Source organism: Nicotiana tabacum, chromosome 22 (genome assembly GCF_000715075.1).
Source record: "Nicotiana tabacum cultivar K326 chromosome 22, ASM71507v2, whole genome shotgun sequence".
NCBI classification, from domain to species: Eukaryota; Viridiplantae; Streptophyta; class Magnoliopsida; order Solanales; family Solanaceae; genus Nicotiana; species Nicotiana tabacum.
The window spans coordinates 28,461,182-28,478,053 of record NC_134101.1 but is presented as its reverse complement, the minus strand read 5'-3'; the positions used below and the strand labels follow the sequence as shown (position 1 = coordinate 28,478,053).

Here is a 16,872-nt window from a genome sequence, read left to right as displayed (position 1 = left end):
CCTGTTCAGTTTGCGTTTCAGGCTTCGCACGGTATTTCAGGTGTTCATGGGTCTCAGGGTACCTGTACCGCACAGTTCCCACAGCTACGTCAGCATCGAGGTTATTTTGAGTGTGGCGACACTCGCCATGTGGTGGGGATTTGCCCCAGACTTAGGAGGGGTGCACCTCCACAGACTTCTCATCTACAACATGCTTCATCGGGTCCTCATGATATGATTACAGCACCAGCTGCCACCCCACCTGCTCAGCCAACTCGAGGTGGAGGTCGGGGAGGTAGAGGTTGCCCTAGAGGGGGAGGCTAGGCCAGATATTATGCTATTTCTGCTCGTACAGAGGCAGTCGCTTCTGACTTTTTCTTTACAGGTATTTTTCTGATCTGTCGTAGAGATGCGTCAGTATTATTTGACCCAGGCTCTACATATTCTTATGTGTCCTCTTATTTTTCCCCGTATTTGGGCGTATTTCGGGATTCTTTGAGTTCCCCTGTTTATATATCTACTCCTGTGGGATGGTTCTCTTGTTGTGGACCGCGTGTATCGGTCGTGTTTGATTGCTCTTAGTAGTTTTGAGACCATAGCCGATTTGTTATTGCTTAGCATGATAGACTTTGATATTATTTTGGGCATGGACTGGTTGTCGCCCCATTATGCTATTTTTTATTGTCACGCTAAGACCGTGGCACTGACTATGCTAGGATTTTCGTGATTAGAGTGGAGAGGTATCTTAGAGTATACTCCCAGTAGAGTTATTTCATTTCTTAAAGCTCAACGAATGATTGAGAAGGGGTGTGACGTGTATCTAGTTTATGTGAGAGACGTCAGTATTGATACCCCTACAGTTGAGTCAGTTCTAGTAGTGAGGGATTTTCCAGATATGTTTCTAGCTGATCTTCTGGGCATGCCGCCTGACAGAGATATTGATTTTGGCATTGATTTGTTGCCGGGCACTCAGCCCATCTCTATTCCTCCATATTGTATGGCTCCTCCTGAATTGAAGGAGTTGAAGGAGCAGTTACAGAAGTTGCTGGATAAGGGATTCATTCATCCCAGTGGGTCACCTTGGGGTGCTCCTGTCTTATTTGTGAAGAAGAAAAATAGTTTTATGCGGATGTGTATTGATTACCGCCAGTTGAACAAAGTCACAGTGAAGAACATGTATCCATTGCCTCGTATTGATGACTTATTTGATCAGTTACAGGATGCCAGGGTGTTTTCCAAGATTGACTTACGTTCAGGATATCATCAGTAGAAGATTCGTGAGCCAGATATCCCAAAGACTGCTTTCAGGACCAGATACGGTCACTATGAGTTTCTTGTTATATCTTTTAGGCTGACCAATGCCCCAACAAATTTTATGAACTTGATGCACAGTGTGTTCCGGCCTTATCTTGAATCATTTGTCATTATGTTTATTGACGTCATTCTGGTGTACTCCCGGAGTCGGGAGGATCATGAGCAGCACCTAAGGACTGCGCTTCAGACCTTGAGAGAAAAGAAGTTATGTGCAAAATTTTCAAAGTTAGAGTTTTGGCTAGACTTAGTGGCATTCATGGGTCATATAGTATCGAGTGAGGGGATCCAGGTGGATCCGAAGAAGATTGAAGCAGTGCAGAGTTGGCCCAGACTGTCCTCAGCTACAGAAATCCGGAGTTTTCATAGTTTGGCGGGGTATTACCGTCGATTTGTAGAGGCTTTCTCATCTATTGCAGCTCCTATAACCAGGCTGACCCAGAAGGGTGCTCCATTCAGGTGGATAGAGGAATCTGAGAAGGGCTTTCAGAAGCTCAAGACAACTTTGACTACAGCCCTAGTATTGGTATTGCCTACAGGTTCGGGGTCTTATATTGTATATTGTGATGCATCGCGGATTGGTCTCGGCGCGGTGTTGATGCAGGACGATAGGGTGATTGCCTACGCATCCATACAACTGAAGGTACATGAAAAGAACTATCTTGTCCACGGCCTTGAGTTAGCAGTTATTGTTCATGCCTTGAAGATTTGGAGGCAGTATTTGTACGGTGTCCCTTGTGAGATCTATACAGATCAACGGATTTTGCAGCATTTGTTCAAGCAGAAGGATCTTAATTTGCGTCAGAGGAGGTGGTTAGAGCTGCTTAAGGATTATGACATCACTATTTTGTAACATCCTGGGAAGGCCAATGTGGTGGCCGATGCTTTGAGTCATCGGGCAGAGAGTTTGGGGAGTTTAACATATTTACCAGCAGCAGAGAGGCATATGGCATTGGATGTTCAAGCCTTAGCCAGCCATTTTGTGAGATTGGATATTTCTGAGCCTAGTCGAGTATTGGCTTGTGTGGTCCTTCGGTCTTCTCTTTATGATCGTATCAGGGAGCGTCAGTATGATGACCCCCATCTACTTGTCCTTAAAGACATGGTCCAGCACGGTGATGCTAAGGAGGTCACTATTGGGGAGGATGGTGCATTGAGGATGGAGGGCAGGCTATGTGTGCCTAATGTGGACAATTTGCATGAGTTGATTCTCCAGGAGGCTCACAATTTGCGGTACTCTATTCATCCGGGTGCCTCAATGATGTATCAGGACTTGAGACAACATTACTGGTGGAGGAGAATGAAGAAGGACATAGTAGAATATGTATCTCGGTGTCTGAATTGCCAGCAGGTAAAGTATGAGCATCAGCGGCCGGGCGGGTTGCTTCAGAAATTGGAGATTCTGGAGTGGAAATGGGAGCGAATCACTATGGATTTCATTGTTGGGCTCCCGTGGACTCAGCGGAGGTTTGATGCAGTTTGGGTGATTGTGGATAGGCTGACCAAGTCGGATCATTTCATTTCTGTGATGACTACCTATTCTTCCGAGCAGCTAGCTCGAATCTACATCCGTGAGATCGTCAGGCTTCATGGCATACCAGTATCTATCATCTATGACCGGGGTACGTAGTTTACATCACGGTTTTGGAGAGCTGTACAACATGAGTTGGGTACTCGGGTTAATTTGAGCACAACATTTCACCCTCAGACGGACGGACAGTCCGAGCGCACTATTCAAGTATTAGAGGATATGCTCCGTGCGTATATGATAGATTTTGGGGGTGCTTGGGACTAGTTCTTGCCACTTACGGAGTTTGCTTACAATAATAGTTATCAGTCCAACATTCATATGGCACCATATGAGGCTCTATATAGTAGGCGGTGTCTGTCTCCAGTGGGATGGTTTGAGCTGGGCGAGGCTAGATTATTGGGTACAGACTTGGTTCAGGATTCCTTGAAAAAGGTTAAGGTGATTCAGGATAGACTTCGCATAGCCCAGTCCAGACAGAAGAGTTATGCGGACCGAAAGGTTCGCGATGTTGCATTCATGGTTGGAAAGTGGTTCTTGCTCTGGGTTTCGCCTATGAAGGGTGTTATGAGATTCGGAAAGAAGGGTAAGCTGAGCCCAAGGTTCATTGGTCCTTTTGAGGTGTTGCGGCGTGTTGGGGAGGTTGCTTATGAGCTTGCCTTACCTACCAGCCTAGCAGGAGTTCATCCGGTATTTCATGTTTCGATGCTCCAAAAGTATCACAGTGATCCGGCTTATCTATTGGATTTCAGCTCAGTCCAGTTGGACAAGGATCTCTCTTAAGTTGAGGAGCCGGCGGCTATTTTAGACAGGCATGTCAGAAAGTTAAGGTCAAAGAATATTGCTTCTGTGAAGGTTTAATGGAGGGGACAACCGCTCGAGGATGCGACTTGGGATACCGAGCAGGATATCTGTAGCCATTATCCTCATCTTTTCACCACTTTAGGTATGTCTCTATGCTCGTTCGAGGATGAACGATTATTTTAAGAGGGGGAGGATGTAACGACCCGGCCGGTCATTTTGAAAGTAATATCCCTGATCCCCTATTTACTGTTTCCCCCGCATCTGTTTCTGCTATTATGACTTGTCAGGAGGCTTCGTTTTGGTTTTTGGAGTGTTTCGGGACACTTAGTCCCTGAAACGGGAGCTTAAGTCTTAGAATTTTGATCGTAGTCGGAACTATGTGAACACGACTCCGGAATGAAGTTTCGTCAGTTCCATTAGCTCCGTTGGGTGATTTTAGGCTTAGGGGCGTATCCAGATTGTGTTTTGGAGGTCCGTAGCCCATTTAGGCTTGAAATGGCGAAAGTCAAATTTTTGGAGATTTGGACCTGTATTGGAAATTTTGATATCGGGGTTGGATTCCAATTCCGAAATTTGGAGTAGGTCCGTAATGTCGAATATGACTTGTGTGCAAAATTTGAGGTCAATCGGACGTCATTTGATAGGTTTCGGTATCGGCTGTAGAAGTTTAAAGTTTAAAGTTTATTAAGTTTGAATCAGAGGGTGATTCGTGTTTTTAGCCTTATTTGATTTGATTTGAGGGCTCGACTAAGTTTGTATGGTGTTTTAGGACTTGTTGGTATATTGGGTTGAGGTCCCGGGGGCCTCAAGTGTGTTTCAGATGCTTAACAGATTAAATTTGGACTTAGGTTAGTTGCTGAAGATTTTCTGGTTTTTTGTGTTTTCGTACCTACGGAGGGGAGACCGCAGGTGCGGGATCGCATGTGCGAAGGAGGAGCCACAGATGCGGCCAAAAAGGAGCTAGGCAGGAACCGCAGGTGCAAAGATTTTTCCGCACCTGCGAGAGTCGCAGATGCGGGCAGCTGGGCGCAGGTGCGAGGGGAAGCCACAGGTGCGATGCATTTCCGCACCTGCGATAGTCGCAGATACAGTCGCATAACCGCAGGAGCGGAACCTGGGATTCAAAGTGAAATCCGCACCTGCAATGGCATTTCCGCAGGTGCGGCATCGCAGATGCGACAGAGAGTTCGTAGGTGCGAGATTTCTGGACAGAACACTAAAATGCAAAGATTCACAATTTTTGCTCATTTTCAACATTTTGAACTCGGGTTTGGCGATTTCTTGGGAGTATTTTGAGGGATTTCTTGAGGTAAGTCCCTTGTGCTTATTTTTGATTAATAATCTTGCTTTCCTATTTATTTTTCCACCTAGTTAGTGTGTATTTAAGGTGAAAATTGAGAGTTGGAGGATATGGATTTGAAGAGTTTGATTTGGGTTTTTGAGTGGTCATTTGAGGTCGGATTTTGATAAATTTGGTATGGTTAGAATCGTGAGTGAATGAGCTTTCGGATTTTATAATTTTTGCCCGATTTTGAGACGTGGGCCCGTGTCGACCTTTTACGGTGAATTTTGAAATTTTTATTAAAATATTGATTTCATTAATTACATGAGTCTATTATTGTTGTATTCATGATATGCAATTGTGTTAGGCTAGATTTGGGCCATTCAGAGCCGGATAATCGAGGAAAAGGCATTCTTATGGATTGATTGAGCTTGACTCGAGGTAAGTGGCTTGCCTAACCTTGTGTGGGGGAACTCCCCTTAGGATTTGGAACTGCTTTTCATATATGAGCGCCGTGTACGTGAGGTGACGAGTGCGTACACGGGCTATTGTTGCAAAAAACTCCGTTTTCATTAAGTAAAATACATGTCTTCCTTTAACTGAACTACACTAGCATATGAATTTATCTTGTTTAGTCTAGAACAACATGTCTATGTGTCTTAATTGCTTATGTGAACTCTGTGCAGCATACTTAGTGAATTTCCTGCTTCTTCCTTGACTGGTACTTAGTCTAAATCGTAATATTTCGTGATGTACTTGTATTTTTATTGTTTGCGCTGCATATTTACTTTGGGACTACGGAACGGTATTCCGATAGATCCCCATGCTCTGCATATTTACTTTGGGACTACAGAATGGTATTCCGGTAGATTCACCTGCTCTGCATATTTACTTTGGGACTACGAAACGGTATTCCGGTAGATCCCCCTGCTCTGCGTATTTACTTTGGGACTACGGAAAGGTATTCCGGTAGACTCCCTTGCTCTGCATATTTAGTTTGAGACTACAGAACGGTATTCCGATAGATCCCCTGTTGTATTTCTGTGTACTGAGCTGTTGACTTGCTATGATTTCATTCTTGTTAAATTTCAGTATTTATTTTTTTCTGCAATATTTCATTATGTCCTAGTTTATTATATATATATATATATACCAGTAGGGCCCTGACCTGATTTCGTCACTACTCGACCGAGGTTAGGCTTGGCATTTTTTGGGTACCGATTGTGGTGTACTCATGCTACTCTTCTGCATATGTTTTTCGTGTGCAGATCCAGGTACTCCTTATCAGTCGCACTATCAGTGAGCCGGGACAGCTTTGGAGATTTCAAGGTATATCTGCCGCGTCCGCAGATCTCGGAGTCCCCTTCTACTCTTCCCCATGTCCATTATCTTATGTATTTTCTTTTGATAGACTCTGATGTATAGAGACACTAGATTTTCCTTCTGTAGTTTGTGATTCACGATGTTCCGGGTTTTGGGAATGCTGTGTAGTATATTGATGAGTTGGCTATTGTACATGCTAAGTGGCATGGTATACAGTTAGTTGTTAAATTAATATTTTTTATTTTATTATTCCGCAAATATTAGGCTTATCTAGTCGTAGAGATTAGGTGCTGTCACGACGTTATACGGAGGAGAAAATTGGGTCGTGACAAAAAGAGAGTGTCCATGAAAAATAAAAAATTGGGATATTAAGGGATTTTGTTTACACTCTTTAATAGGGATATTAAAGAATGAGTTTCCTACGTGCTGTATTTCCCTTTTTCCTTTTTAACGTACGAAAATTTTGACCTCTTTTATAGATTAAATAATGAGTTTCCTATTTATTGTTTTATTCTTTTTCCCTTTTAAATATGACAATTGTGACCTCTTTAATAAGATATTAAATAAAGAGTTTTCTACTTATATATTGTCCTAATTGTTTTTCCTATGTAACCTACGAAAATATAGACTTTCCCACTAAGCTAGGATATGAAGGGACCGTTTCTACATTCTTTGTTAGACTATAATTAGGGTTTCCTACTTCTTTCTACTCTTCTTAATTATTCTAAAAGAGTATTTTATTTGTATTTATAATTTTATCCATTATAGAATGTAATTATGATGGATAAAAAAGGCGAACAATATTTTGATAGGGGTTTTATGCTTTAAATATAATATAGATAGATTTAACCTGGTAAGTTATTAAGAAAACCATCGTAGAGAAAGGAGTTGGAGACTTAAAATATACTCTATAATTCTCCTAAGTAGTCGATACTTGCATTCATATTGGGGAATTCATAAACATAAGGCTTTGGAAAAATTATACAATATAGTCGCTCTAAAAAATAATAGCCGGTAATATATATATATATTTTGTGCACTAATATATATATATATATATATATATATATATATATATATATATATATATATATATATATATATATATATATATATATTTTAATTTAAAGTTCTTTGTAGTATTATATCCTGCTTCTTGATCAATTAAACCTCTTTGTTATTTTTTTGGAGAAATATCAGGTATGTCCATTTATAAGTAGCTTATTACAAAAATCGGTTAATTCATAAAATATATTAGCCAAATATTAGTCAATTAGCTATTTGTAGCCAAAAAGGTCAAATTTTTGCTTTCTTTTGAGTGGGTATTATTAGAATAGATTGGATACGTCTTAAGGAGCTTAAATCTCAGTTTTTGGATGATTTGGTAGAGTTTTGAGGCGGTTTGAATTGAAAATTTGAAGTAGAAGATGAACATGAAAAAATGATGTGTGTATCACATATATATCATATTTGTATTTAATGTGTATCACATGTATATTCATGTATACATGTGTGTGAGATACATGCATAATACATATGTCACAAAGGAATTTTTTGAACTCGGTTTTAACTACGAATTTTGATACTAAATCAGTCTAAATTACCTCCAATCTTCCTCAAAATTTGTATATTGACTCATCTATATGAATTTCGTCCATACCCATTAAAAAATATCTTTTTTTGCTTAGATTTTTGGAATCTTGTATATATAGAATGAGATCTTTGCTTATGATTCTTGGAGAGAAAGAATCTTATTTATTTGGGTTTTTAATTTTTATATGTGCTTGACTAGTTTTGATAAGTCTATAGTTAATGGCTAGAGGTTGGTAAGTCTATGGTTAATGGCTAGAGGCTGGTAAGTTGGGACTTATTTGGGACATTTACATAAGATTCCCCCAGTTTGTTTTTGTCTAAACCAAAGGCCCAATTTGGTAGATAGGAATGTGGATATAAATGGGCCAAAGAACAGTATGTGAAAGCGTAAACATAGAGAATATGTAATTTTCTGTTTGGGCTTTTGAGTCCTTCTTTCTAAATCGAGACCTAGCCTAATTCCTAATTTGGAAGGCAACAAATTATCGGACTGAAAGATTTAGTTTAACCCAATTAAGCCCTGTATAATACGTCCAATAAACACAATTAAAGTCAATGATCAGTCCGAGTACTTCGCACCAAAGCGATAGAAACCATTATTTTGTTAACTTTTGCTTCTAAGTGAATGTTTTAATTGTTGTTGTGGGCAAGGCATCGTTAAAAAATGTAATTGTTGCTTTTAAGTTTTCTTTTTTTTTCATTCATCTTATGAATTATTTACGGATTCTTGTTTCCTTAATTGTGCAATCTTCTTGATGAGCATTTACTATATATATAATACATAATCTTGAATCATTTGATGTATATATGCATAAAACACAATATTGAATCTTCCGATCAAACTTTAACTATTCAACTATTTAGCAGGCATCATTCGTCTTTGCATCGAAAGATCGATTCAGGTATGACTTCCCCTCAAATGACTTCTTTAGTTTTCACCCCAATCCTTTTGGCTTTCTTTAATTTGAGTTTTAACTTGCGAATTGTTGTAGTTGTCGATTTACGTACCTTATTATCTATGTTATGCTTGGGAAAGCCGTGTTTAGATTAGATTAGAGTAAGAGTGGGCTTGTTTTTGAACCTAGGTAGCGGGAACAATTTCGCGGTTAGAATATGAATATACCTAACAGTCTTGCTCAGTTTAATGATATATTTTATTCATTCAATAATAGATTCAATATCGTAGGAATATATGATTGATATATTAAGGATAATATAGTGGAAACACGTTATTCATATAGACAATCTGGTAAACTAGCAGTCATATAATTCGAATTAACAGGTACAATTGCAACTCTATAGAATTGCAGCGATTGATCCCACAAAGTACATAAATAGTTAATGATCGGGAGATTGGATCTCGCTATAAAAAGAATATTATATGTTATTTTTGTGTTTATATATAATTCATTTAATAATTACAAGTTGCACATTGAAAAATAGTAATTTCTCCAGCCTTCCATGTTGGGTTACCGTTCATCACTCCGAGAAATTCTTCAGATTTTGATTGCTCCCGATACTTGCGTCTATAGGGATTAGGATTGAATAATTAAAACTACAATTTTGATTGTTTAACGATATTGTTTTGACACAGTGCATTATTATTGTTACCTCAGTATCTATAATAAATGACATTTTAGCCTTTTTATTTTTGTCCAAAACAACTGTTTTTAAGAAATTAATTTTATTTTTCTAAAATTTGTCCTTGGTAAGCTTACATTAGGTTTTGCTAGGGCCTAGGAGACTAGTCTGTTTAGTGATGAAAGTTTACAGAATAAATATTTAAAATTTAAAAACCTTTCAATTAACTTATTCAACTAAATTTAAATTTAAACAAACACTCGTTAACATAAGTAAATATTCAACGTTCCTCCTAGTTCGAGAATGTAAAATTATAGAAAACCATGTTAGAGAATTCCAAATTACCGAATCTCTAGTTCGAATTAATTAATTAGAGCCAAATTAAACAGCTTTGAGATTGGAGTTATTAAGTCGGCAGCCGTTCGTTGACCGACGATATATTCCATTTGGATTCACACGACTTGTTCTGTTTGTGCCCATTTCACACTAAGAAAAAGTCTGCTTACCTGTACCTCGTCGAATATTCTTTTTTAAAAATTAATTTCTTGGGATGAGGAAGACTACGTATGGAGATGGCAAAGAAAGATAAGACACTTTTGATTCTAGAAAAGACGATATGAGCGAGCTCTAGAAGCATCAAATCGCCTGTTATAATTCGTCATTAGTATCTTTGAACGAACTGAAAAATCTCGGTGCGAACTACTCACCAATCAATTCTTTAATTTAACTATGAATTATTAAAAAAATGATTGACCATTAAAAGAGGAAAGTAATAAAAATTCTGGATCCTTTCTTAATTAATTACTGGTGTCCCATGCACCTTGAGAATAAATAAATAGAGTATCTTTCTTTTTCCAAGTTTTCAACTCAATTATACATTTAAAAACTCAAAATTAGTATTTAAAGAAAAAATTCAAATATTGGCTAAAACATTGTCAAACGTAACTCAAAACTTTCATACCTAATGTGTACCTTAGAAAATATTGTTATGTCCTACACATTCATGTCTCTTAAATTTTTTTTCTTTCTGATATATATGCGTTACATTTATTATCGGTGGTTGGTTAGTTATTATAGTCTTAATTATTTCTCAATTTTCTTCATTCTCCATTTGAGAGTTTGTTATCACAGAGAACTTAGAAGTTTCTGTTTTCAAACGTATTGAAAGGCACCTTACCCCTTTTCCTTTCCCTACGCTGATGGTATGCTCAATTCAAATTAGGTTTTCCTTTTCTATACGTTAGAAATTCATAATATAGTTGAATAATGCACAAATATATAAAAAAACAACAATAAGGTTTTAAACTTAACAAAATATGTATATAGTTGACTTTGAATTAATGGACATGCAACATAAACTTAAATCTGTCATTAATGTTTAAAATAGTCACTTTGGTCAGATTTCTACCAAAAGTCTAATTAATAAAAAATTTAAAATGTATTATAAAAGAGAGTTGACCAAAATTCCTTTTAAAAATGTTAACTATGGTACGGTCAATATTATTATATACTAGTAGTAGTATATATATAAAGTGGAAAACAATATGGATGGGAAAATACATGCTGCTTAAGATCCTGCAAATAACAAGTAGCCTAATATTTATAAAATAAACTACTCCTTTCTTTTTAGGATGTCAAAGCGTTCTTCACTTCCTCTTCTCCTATGGCTGCCAACATTCTTCCTATTTGCCCACCTCTTTCATGCTTCTCTAGCTGATCTTGGAACAGCAAGCCAGTATAGCCCACCATACACACGTAAGTACTTTCATTAATTCTAACCTCAATTTCTTTTAAAATTATGGAACGACATGAACAGTGAGAATTCGTATAGCAGATCTTATATGTTTGCGATTGAAGTCTACTAGTTAAAAAAAAAAAGGCAGCTCGGTGCACTAAGCTCCCGCTATCCACGTGGTCCGGCGAAGGGACAGACCACAAGATCCTGTTGTACGCAGTCTTAACTTGCAATTTTGCAAGAAGCTGTTTCCACAGCTCGAACCCGTGACTTCCTGATCACATAGTAACAATATTACCAGTTACGCCAAGGCTCTCCTTCTGAAGCATACTAGTTATTGTAATATTTAGGTACAAAAAAGGACAGCCCCATGCACGAAGCATCCTGCGGTCATGTCGGATGGGGGAAGGATTGCACCCTAATTAAGGGGTGTAACGTAGGCTGCCTAAATATTAGTGGTTTGATTCCACGGCTCAAACTCTTGAGTTGTAGGTCATACGAAGACAACTTTACCGTTGCTTCAATGCTCCCCTAATGGAACTTAATAATTAATTCCATTTTTTTCTTCAACAGCTACTGAATGTTATGGAAGTGATGCAACACAGTTTCCTTCAAGCAACTTCTTTGCAGCAGCTGGGGAAGGGATTTGGGACAATGGAGCTGCTTGTGGTAGACAGTATTTGATCAGTTGCATTAACTCAGTATTACCTAGAGCTTGTAAACATGGAGAAACAATTCAGATAAAGATCGTTGACCGGGCACAAACTGCACTCTCTAAGCCTACTAAGGAAGGCACAACCATGGTTCTTTCCAATGCTGCTCTTGCTGCCATTGCTGATCCTAATGCACCTTCCCTCAATATTGATTTCCGACAGTAAGTACTAATTAATTAATAGCTTCTTAATTATCTATTTTTGACCTGCACTTCCTTTACAGTTTATCCATAATAATAATGGCATTTCCAAAAGTGTTGGAAAATGATTTACGGAAAAGAGTAAAACATGAAAAAAAAAAAAAGATTGTCTTTCTCTTGATTTATTATAGTGGACAAGTAAAAATAAAATTATATTTTTATAGTGTTCAAGTAAAAGTGAATGGAAGGAGTATTAATTAAACGGTCTATATGTGTTTCTTATTGCTCTCAACTTATTAAAAATCCACTCAAACCAAGGCAAGATCCACTCTTTTAATTATGGTTTAAAATCTTGAATTTGTATCCGGGAATGAAAGTTTTACACTGATTGCAAAAGAATTCTTTGCACTGTTTAATCAATTAATTAAAGCCAATTACAATAGCAATCAAAGATTGATAACCTGTAAAAAATATAATTTGTGACATGTTACAACCAATAAAACTAATTTTACGCTGTTACTAGATATAGATAAAATTGATGTCGAAAATGCCACCTTGGGTTCAGAAGGCCTATGGTTTATTTATTTCTAGCTCTGTTTATCTTTATAAAGTTCGTGGTAGTAGGAGTTTGCTGAAATCATCAAGTAATTCATTGTAGAAGACTACGGATTTGATATAGACCTAATGCTGAGTAATGACGTAGGATTTAATCTTATCCCATAAAGTATCAGAATTATTGGCAAATACAAGTTTGACTTACTGAAAATGTTGATAAAATCTATGGGCATTTTCAGAAGAACCATATTATATAACCGCAGATGTACATTATTTCAGTACATATCTAAAATGATCAATTATTCTTGGAATAATCCTTAATTTGAGACAAAGTTTGAACATCTATTGTTATGGAAGATATTATAGGTTTCATTTATCATGAAGTTATATATATTAAAAGAATTATTTTCTGAGCTTGTATTCTATTTCATGCAATAAAATATACACTTCCTATGTTCTAAATTGAAGTTCTTATTCATTTATACAGAATGATCATCTTAATTAATACTCCCTCTGTTTCAATTTAAATGATACACTTTCCTTATTAGTCTATTCCAAAAAGAATGATATATTTATATATTTGAAAATGATTTAACTGTAAATATTTTATTTTATCCACTTTATCCATAATGAGAACCTTTTATAGCCACAAAAATATCATGGGCCCACAACACTTTTGACCTTAAATTTTTACGACCACATATTTCAAAAGTCTTTTTTTTCCCTTAAACGTTGTGCCAAGTCAAACTACGAGTCCTACTTTTTAAAATAGGAAATTTATTTCTGAAACTGACGGATTGGAAATGTCTACAATTGCAGGGTCTAGAAATTAATGTTGCTGCAGGATTTGGGAGTCATATTCTCTACATTTCAAGAATCTGACTAATTATCTTTGGCATTCTAGAATGATTCATTGATAAATCCGTCAGGTTTTATTAGTCATTTGACTAATTATAGGTTGATCTGATGGATCGAGAAATTTGTCAATGTGAACGAACAAAATATGATTGATTAACCACTTTTTTAGAAAACTAGACACCTTCATCTGCAGGCAAATGTCTTTATCTTATTTATCCTTGAGATTATATGTTTTTTATTATTAAATAGATAGATTCTAGAATATTCATTTACGATAAATGGTCTCTGTCCATGTATTCGATCAAGAGTATTTCCATAGAAGTAGTGCAAGTTTGTAAATATTTGACATTTCAAATTCGAATAGTTTATTCGTCTTCAAATAGCTTGTTCGATCTACCTGTGAACTCTGATTATTCTTATTTTTCTGAATAAAAATTTATCATTTTCAGCTTGAATTATCATTGATTTCTTAATATTTTATGAAATATTTTTCTATATGTAATCTTTTAATTAAAATGTTTGAGAAGAATAATTGCTTGAACTCCTGAAAAATACTAATAGTGACACGTACGCAAGGGGAAAGAGGGACTACACACTTGCTATTCCCAAAGATCTAAAACTATGAAAAGATAAAATTTGGTTTGAGATTGTAGAAAATTTTGTCAAGCGGTACTTTTTGGGAAAATAACATTGTATAGTTGCTTTCAAAATAATAGCCAAAAAATAGTTTTACAATGTTATTTTATACACTTTTTCGGCTATCGAATATAAATATATTTTACTAATTAATTTCTTTTTTTTCAAAGTTATCCTTATAGTAAAGAGTCAAGGAGTATTTACTATATTTTTAATGAATAAATTAGGGTTAATATAGTCAATTTTATTATTAATTAATATTAAAGAATAAATTCTTTAATATGTATAAAAACATCAAAAGAATCAATTAAAGTGGACCGGAGGGAGTAGAAAAAATAAAATTTGCAAGAGAGGAGAGTCTAATCATTTAAAAATGTGGATAATAGTAATAAACCAAGACGGTTGATAAAGACAAAAGGAAAAGGTATAGAAAGTTAATTTCCATCTGAAGTTGACTTCCTCGTTCATATTCAGCTTGACCAAACAAAACTAAAATAGCACATTTAAAAAATATTAAAAGCACATTTCAATTCAAAAGTCAAAACTACTCAACTACTTAGTCAATTAGGTGTAGCCAATTAGGCAACTTGCTTTGCCCATGCATGCACGGTAAGCTTCCAAGAAACACCCAATTTTCTCTTACTAAAACCTTTTTATTTTAGATTTTATTTTTGTGGACGGACATCTTCTGGAATTAGATCTCCAAAGTCCAAGATATTTAAAACAAATCTTAAATGCTTTCATATATACTCTCATATTTGCAACCATATAACCCTCTGTCAGTAAAGGCAAAAAAATGGGTTTTTTCCACTTTTAACACGCGCCAGAATCTATTAAGATTCGATAGCCGAAAAAGTGTAAAAAAAAAAAAAAACCTTTTTTTGATATCTAAAAAAATTGAATATTATGAACCACAAAAAAAAAAGGTCAAAAAATCAATTAAAGTGATCGACATGAGTAGTATTCTAGTTTCGTTCAAGTGTTAGGCTCCCAAAGCAGATGTGCGAGAACAGGAAAACTTTAAAAACTTATCCGTACTCAATATTATAATTAATAATAAATTTAGGAGAAAATGCATATTATTTAATTATAATCTAGTGACAATCATATTTACAAAAAATATAAGTTATGTATTTATTAAATTAGTATAACCAACGTGTGCCGATAAGTTTCACTAGAAGATTAAAAACACGTTTTAGGTAAGCTTATTATCAGATAAAACTTTTTTATATGTACTTTATAATTTATTTGTGTGTTTGATAAATAATTTCTTAGTAATAATTCGCAATACCAACTTATCATTTTTCGACTTATATAGCTAGATACAATTAAATAAACATATCGCAAAAAATTAAAAAACAAATGTAAAGATGAAAATTAAAGGTTTGGAGAAAATCAACGCCATAAAGAATTGAACGTCACTGGCCGCATGTTACCTTCCGAAAATTATCGTTATATCACCCTAAATTATCGCATATTGTTGAAGCCGTAATTAATTATACAAATACATCCAGAAATCTTGTCACATGTTCTGACAGTTGACAAATTGATAAAACTTATCCTTGTTGTTCAATTGTTCACAAATTCTCATGAATTGACAAAATTTACTACCATCTTTATCCTACCTATCATATTTCAACTGGCCACAAATCTTGTAGAATTGGCAAGACTGCAATTTTGACACACTTTTTACTCATGGATAAATTTGGGTTAAGAATCAACCCAAATTTGAATGGATTGAAATGGTCTGGATCAAAATAGGCCGAGTTCAATAATTGAGCGGCTCAATAATCGGTCCAATCTTGAATGGATTGAGCGGATTAAATAGATTTGGGCTCAAATTACCAGCCCTAATTTTGAACATTTACGAAGAAGCAACGAAGAAGAGGAATTGGAGAAGCAGCAAACGAAGTGAGCTTACTTTGGCAAAAGTTTATGAAACTGAGACAAATAATATTCTCTCTATTTCAATTAAGATGATACATTTCGATTATCGAAAGTCAATTTGACTAAACTTTGAAGCTAAATTAAATTAGTTCAACTTAGTATTTTAAAATTAAAATTTAGATATTCATCAAAAACTACACGAAAAGTAATATAAGTTGTAATTTTTCTCTTGTCAATATGATAATAAAATATATTTTAAAATATTAATCAAACTTCACAGAGTTTGACTCTCGATAAACGAAATATGTCATCTGAATCAAAATGGAGGGGTATAAAATATCATGCCCGCGAGAACAACCAGCACAAATTCTTGAAGGGATAGCAAGTTTGGTGATCGGCGTCTCCGCATTTTCACTTAAAACTAGTGAATCTATCTGCGCTTTGCGCGGTGATGAAAAATATCATTAAAGTCATATTTTAATTATATGTGTATTTCATATTATCTAAATTTCTAAAAATATTCAACCCCAATACAAAATGATATATAAAAAATTAAAATATACAAAAGTTTATAAAAAATCAATATACAAAAAATTATATGGTCGCATGTCTCTAAGACTTCCAATTGGTGATGCTGAGGTGGTATTCTTTGACCAACTTTATTGTTTGTATATTTTCTGATAAGCTTTGAAATAAATAATTTCTCAAGGTTGATTGTTCTTTCTCAAATATTTAAGTCTCAGTTTTTAGATTTTAATGTATAATATCTAGTACAAAATCTTCATAATCATATAATACACCTGTACGTAATATGCTTTCTTATGCTTTTCAAAAGACATGTCCAACCTCACAAAATTGCTTGTTAAAGCTTGAGCAACTTATCGAATTTGAAGTCATTTTATTCGACATTATATATCTTGCAACACAACTAATGCCTAGTAGTATAA

The 16,872-nt window shown here is 35.5% G+C and overlaps 1 protein-coding gene across 2 annotated transcripts; it reads left to right on the top strand.

Moving 5' to 3' along the window:
* Positions 1 to 8,587: 8,587 nt before the first annotated feature.
* On the top strand, positions 8,588 to 13,860 carry LOC107770586 (EG45-like domain containing protein). 2 transcript variants are annotated; one of them, XM_016589908.2, is made up of 4 exons: positions 8,591 to 8,722; positions 11,032 to 11,156; positions 11,710 to 12,010; positions 13,364 to 13,860. In XM_016589908.2, exons 2-4 carry the CDS (start codon positions 11,033 to 11,035, stop codon positions 13,368 to 13,370), a joined length of 432 nt encoding a protein of 143 aa, XP_016445394.2. In that variant the 5' UTR covers positions 8,591 to 8,722; position 11,032; the 3' UTR covers positions 13,371 to 13,860. The 2 variants fall into 2 exon arrangements, with proteins under 2 accessions (XP_075101126.1, XP_016445394.2); XM_075245025.1 differs by lacking the exon at positions 11,032 to 11,156 and having other exon boundaries at positions 8,588 to 8,722.
* The last annotated feature ends 3,012 nt before the right edge of the window (positions 13,861 to 16,872 follow it).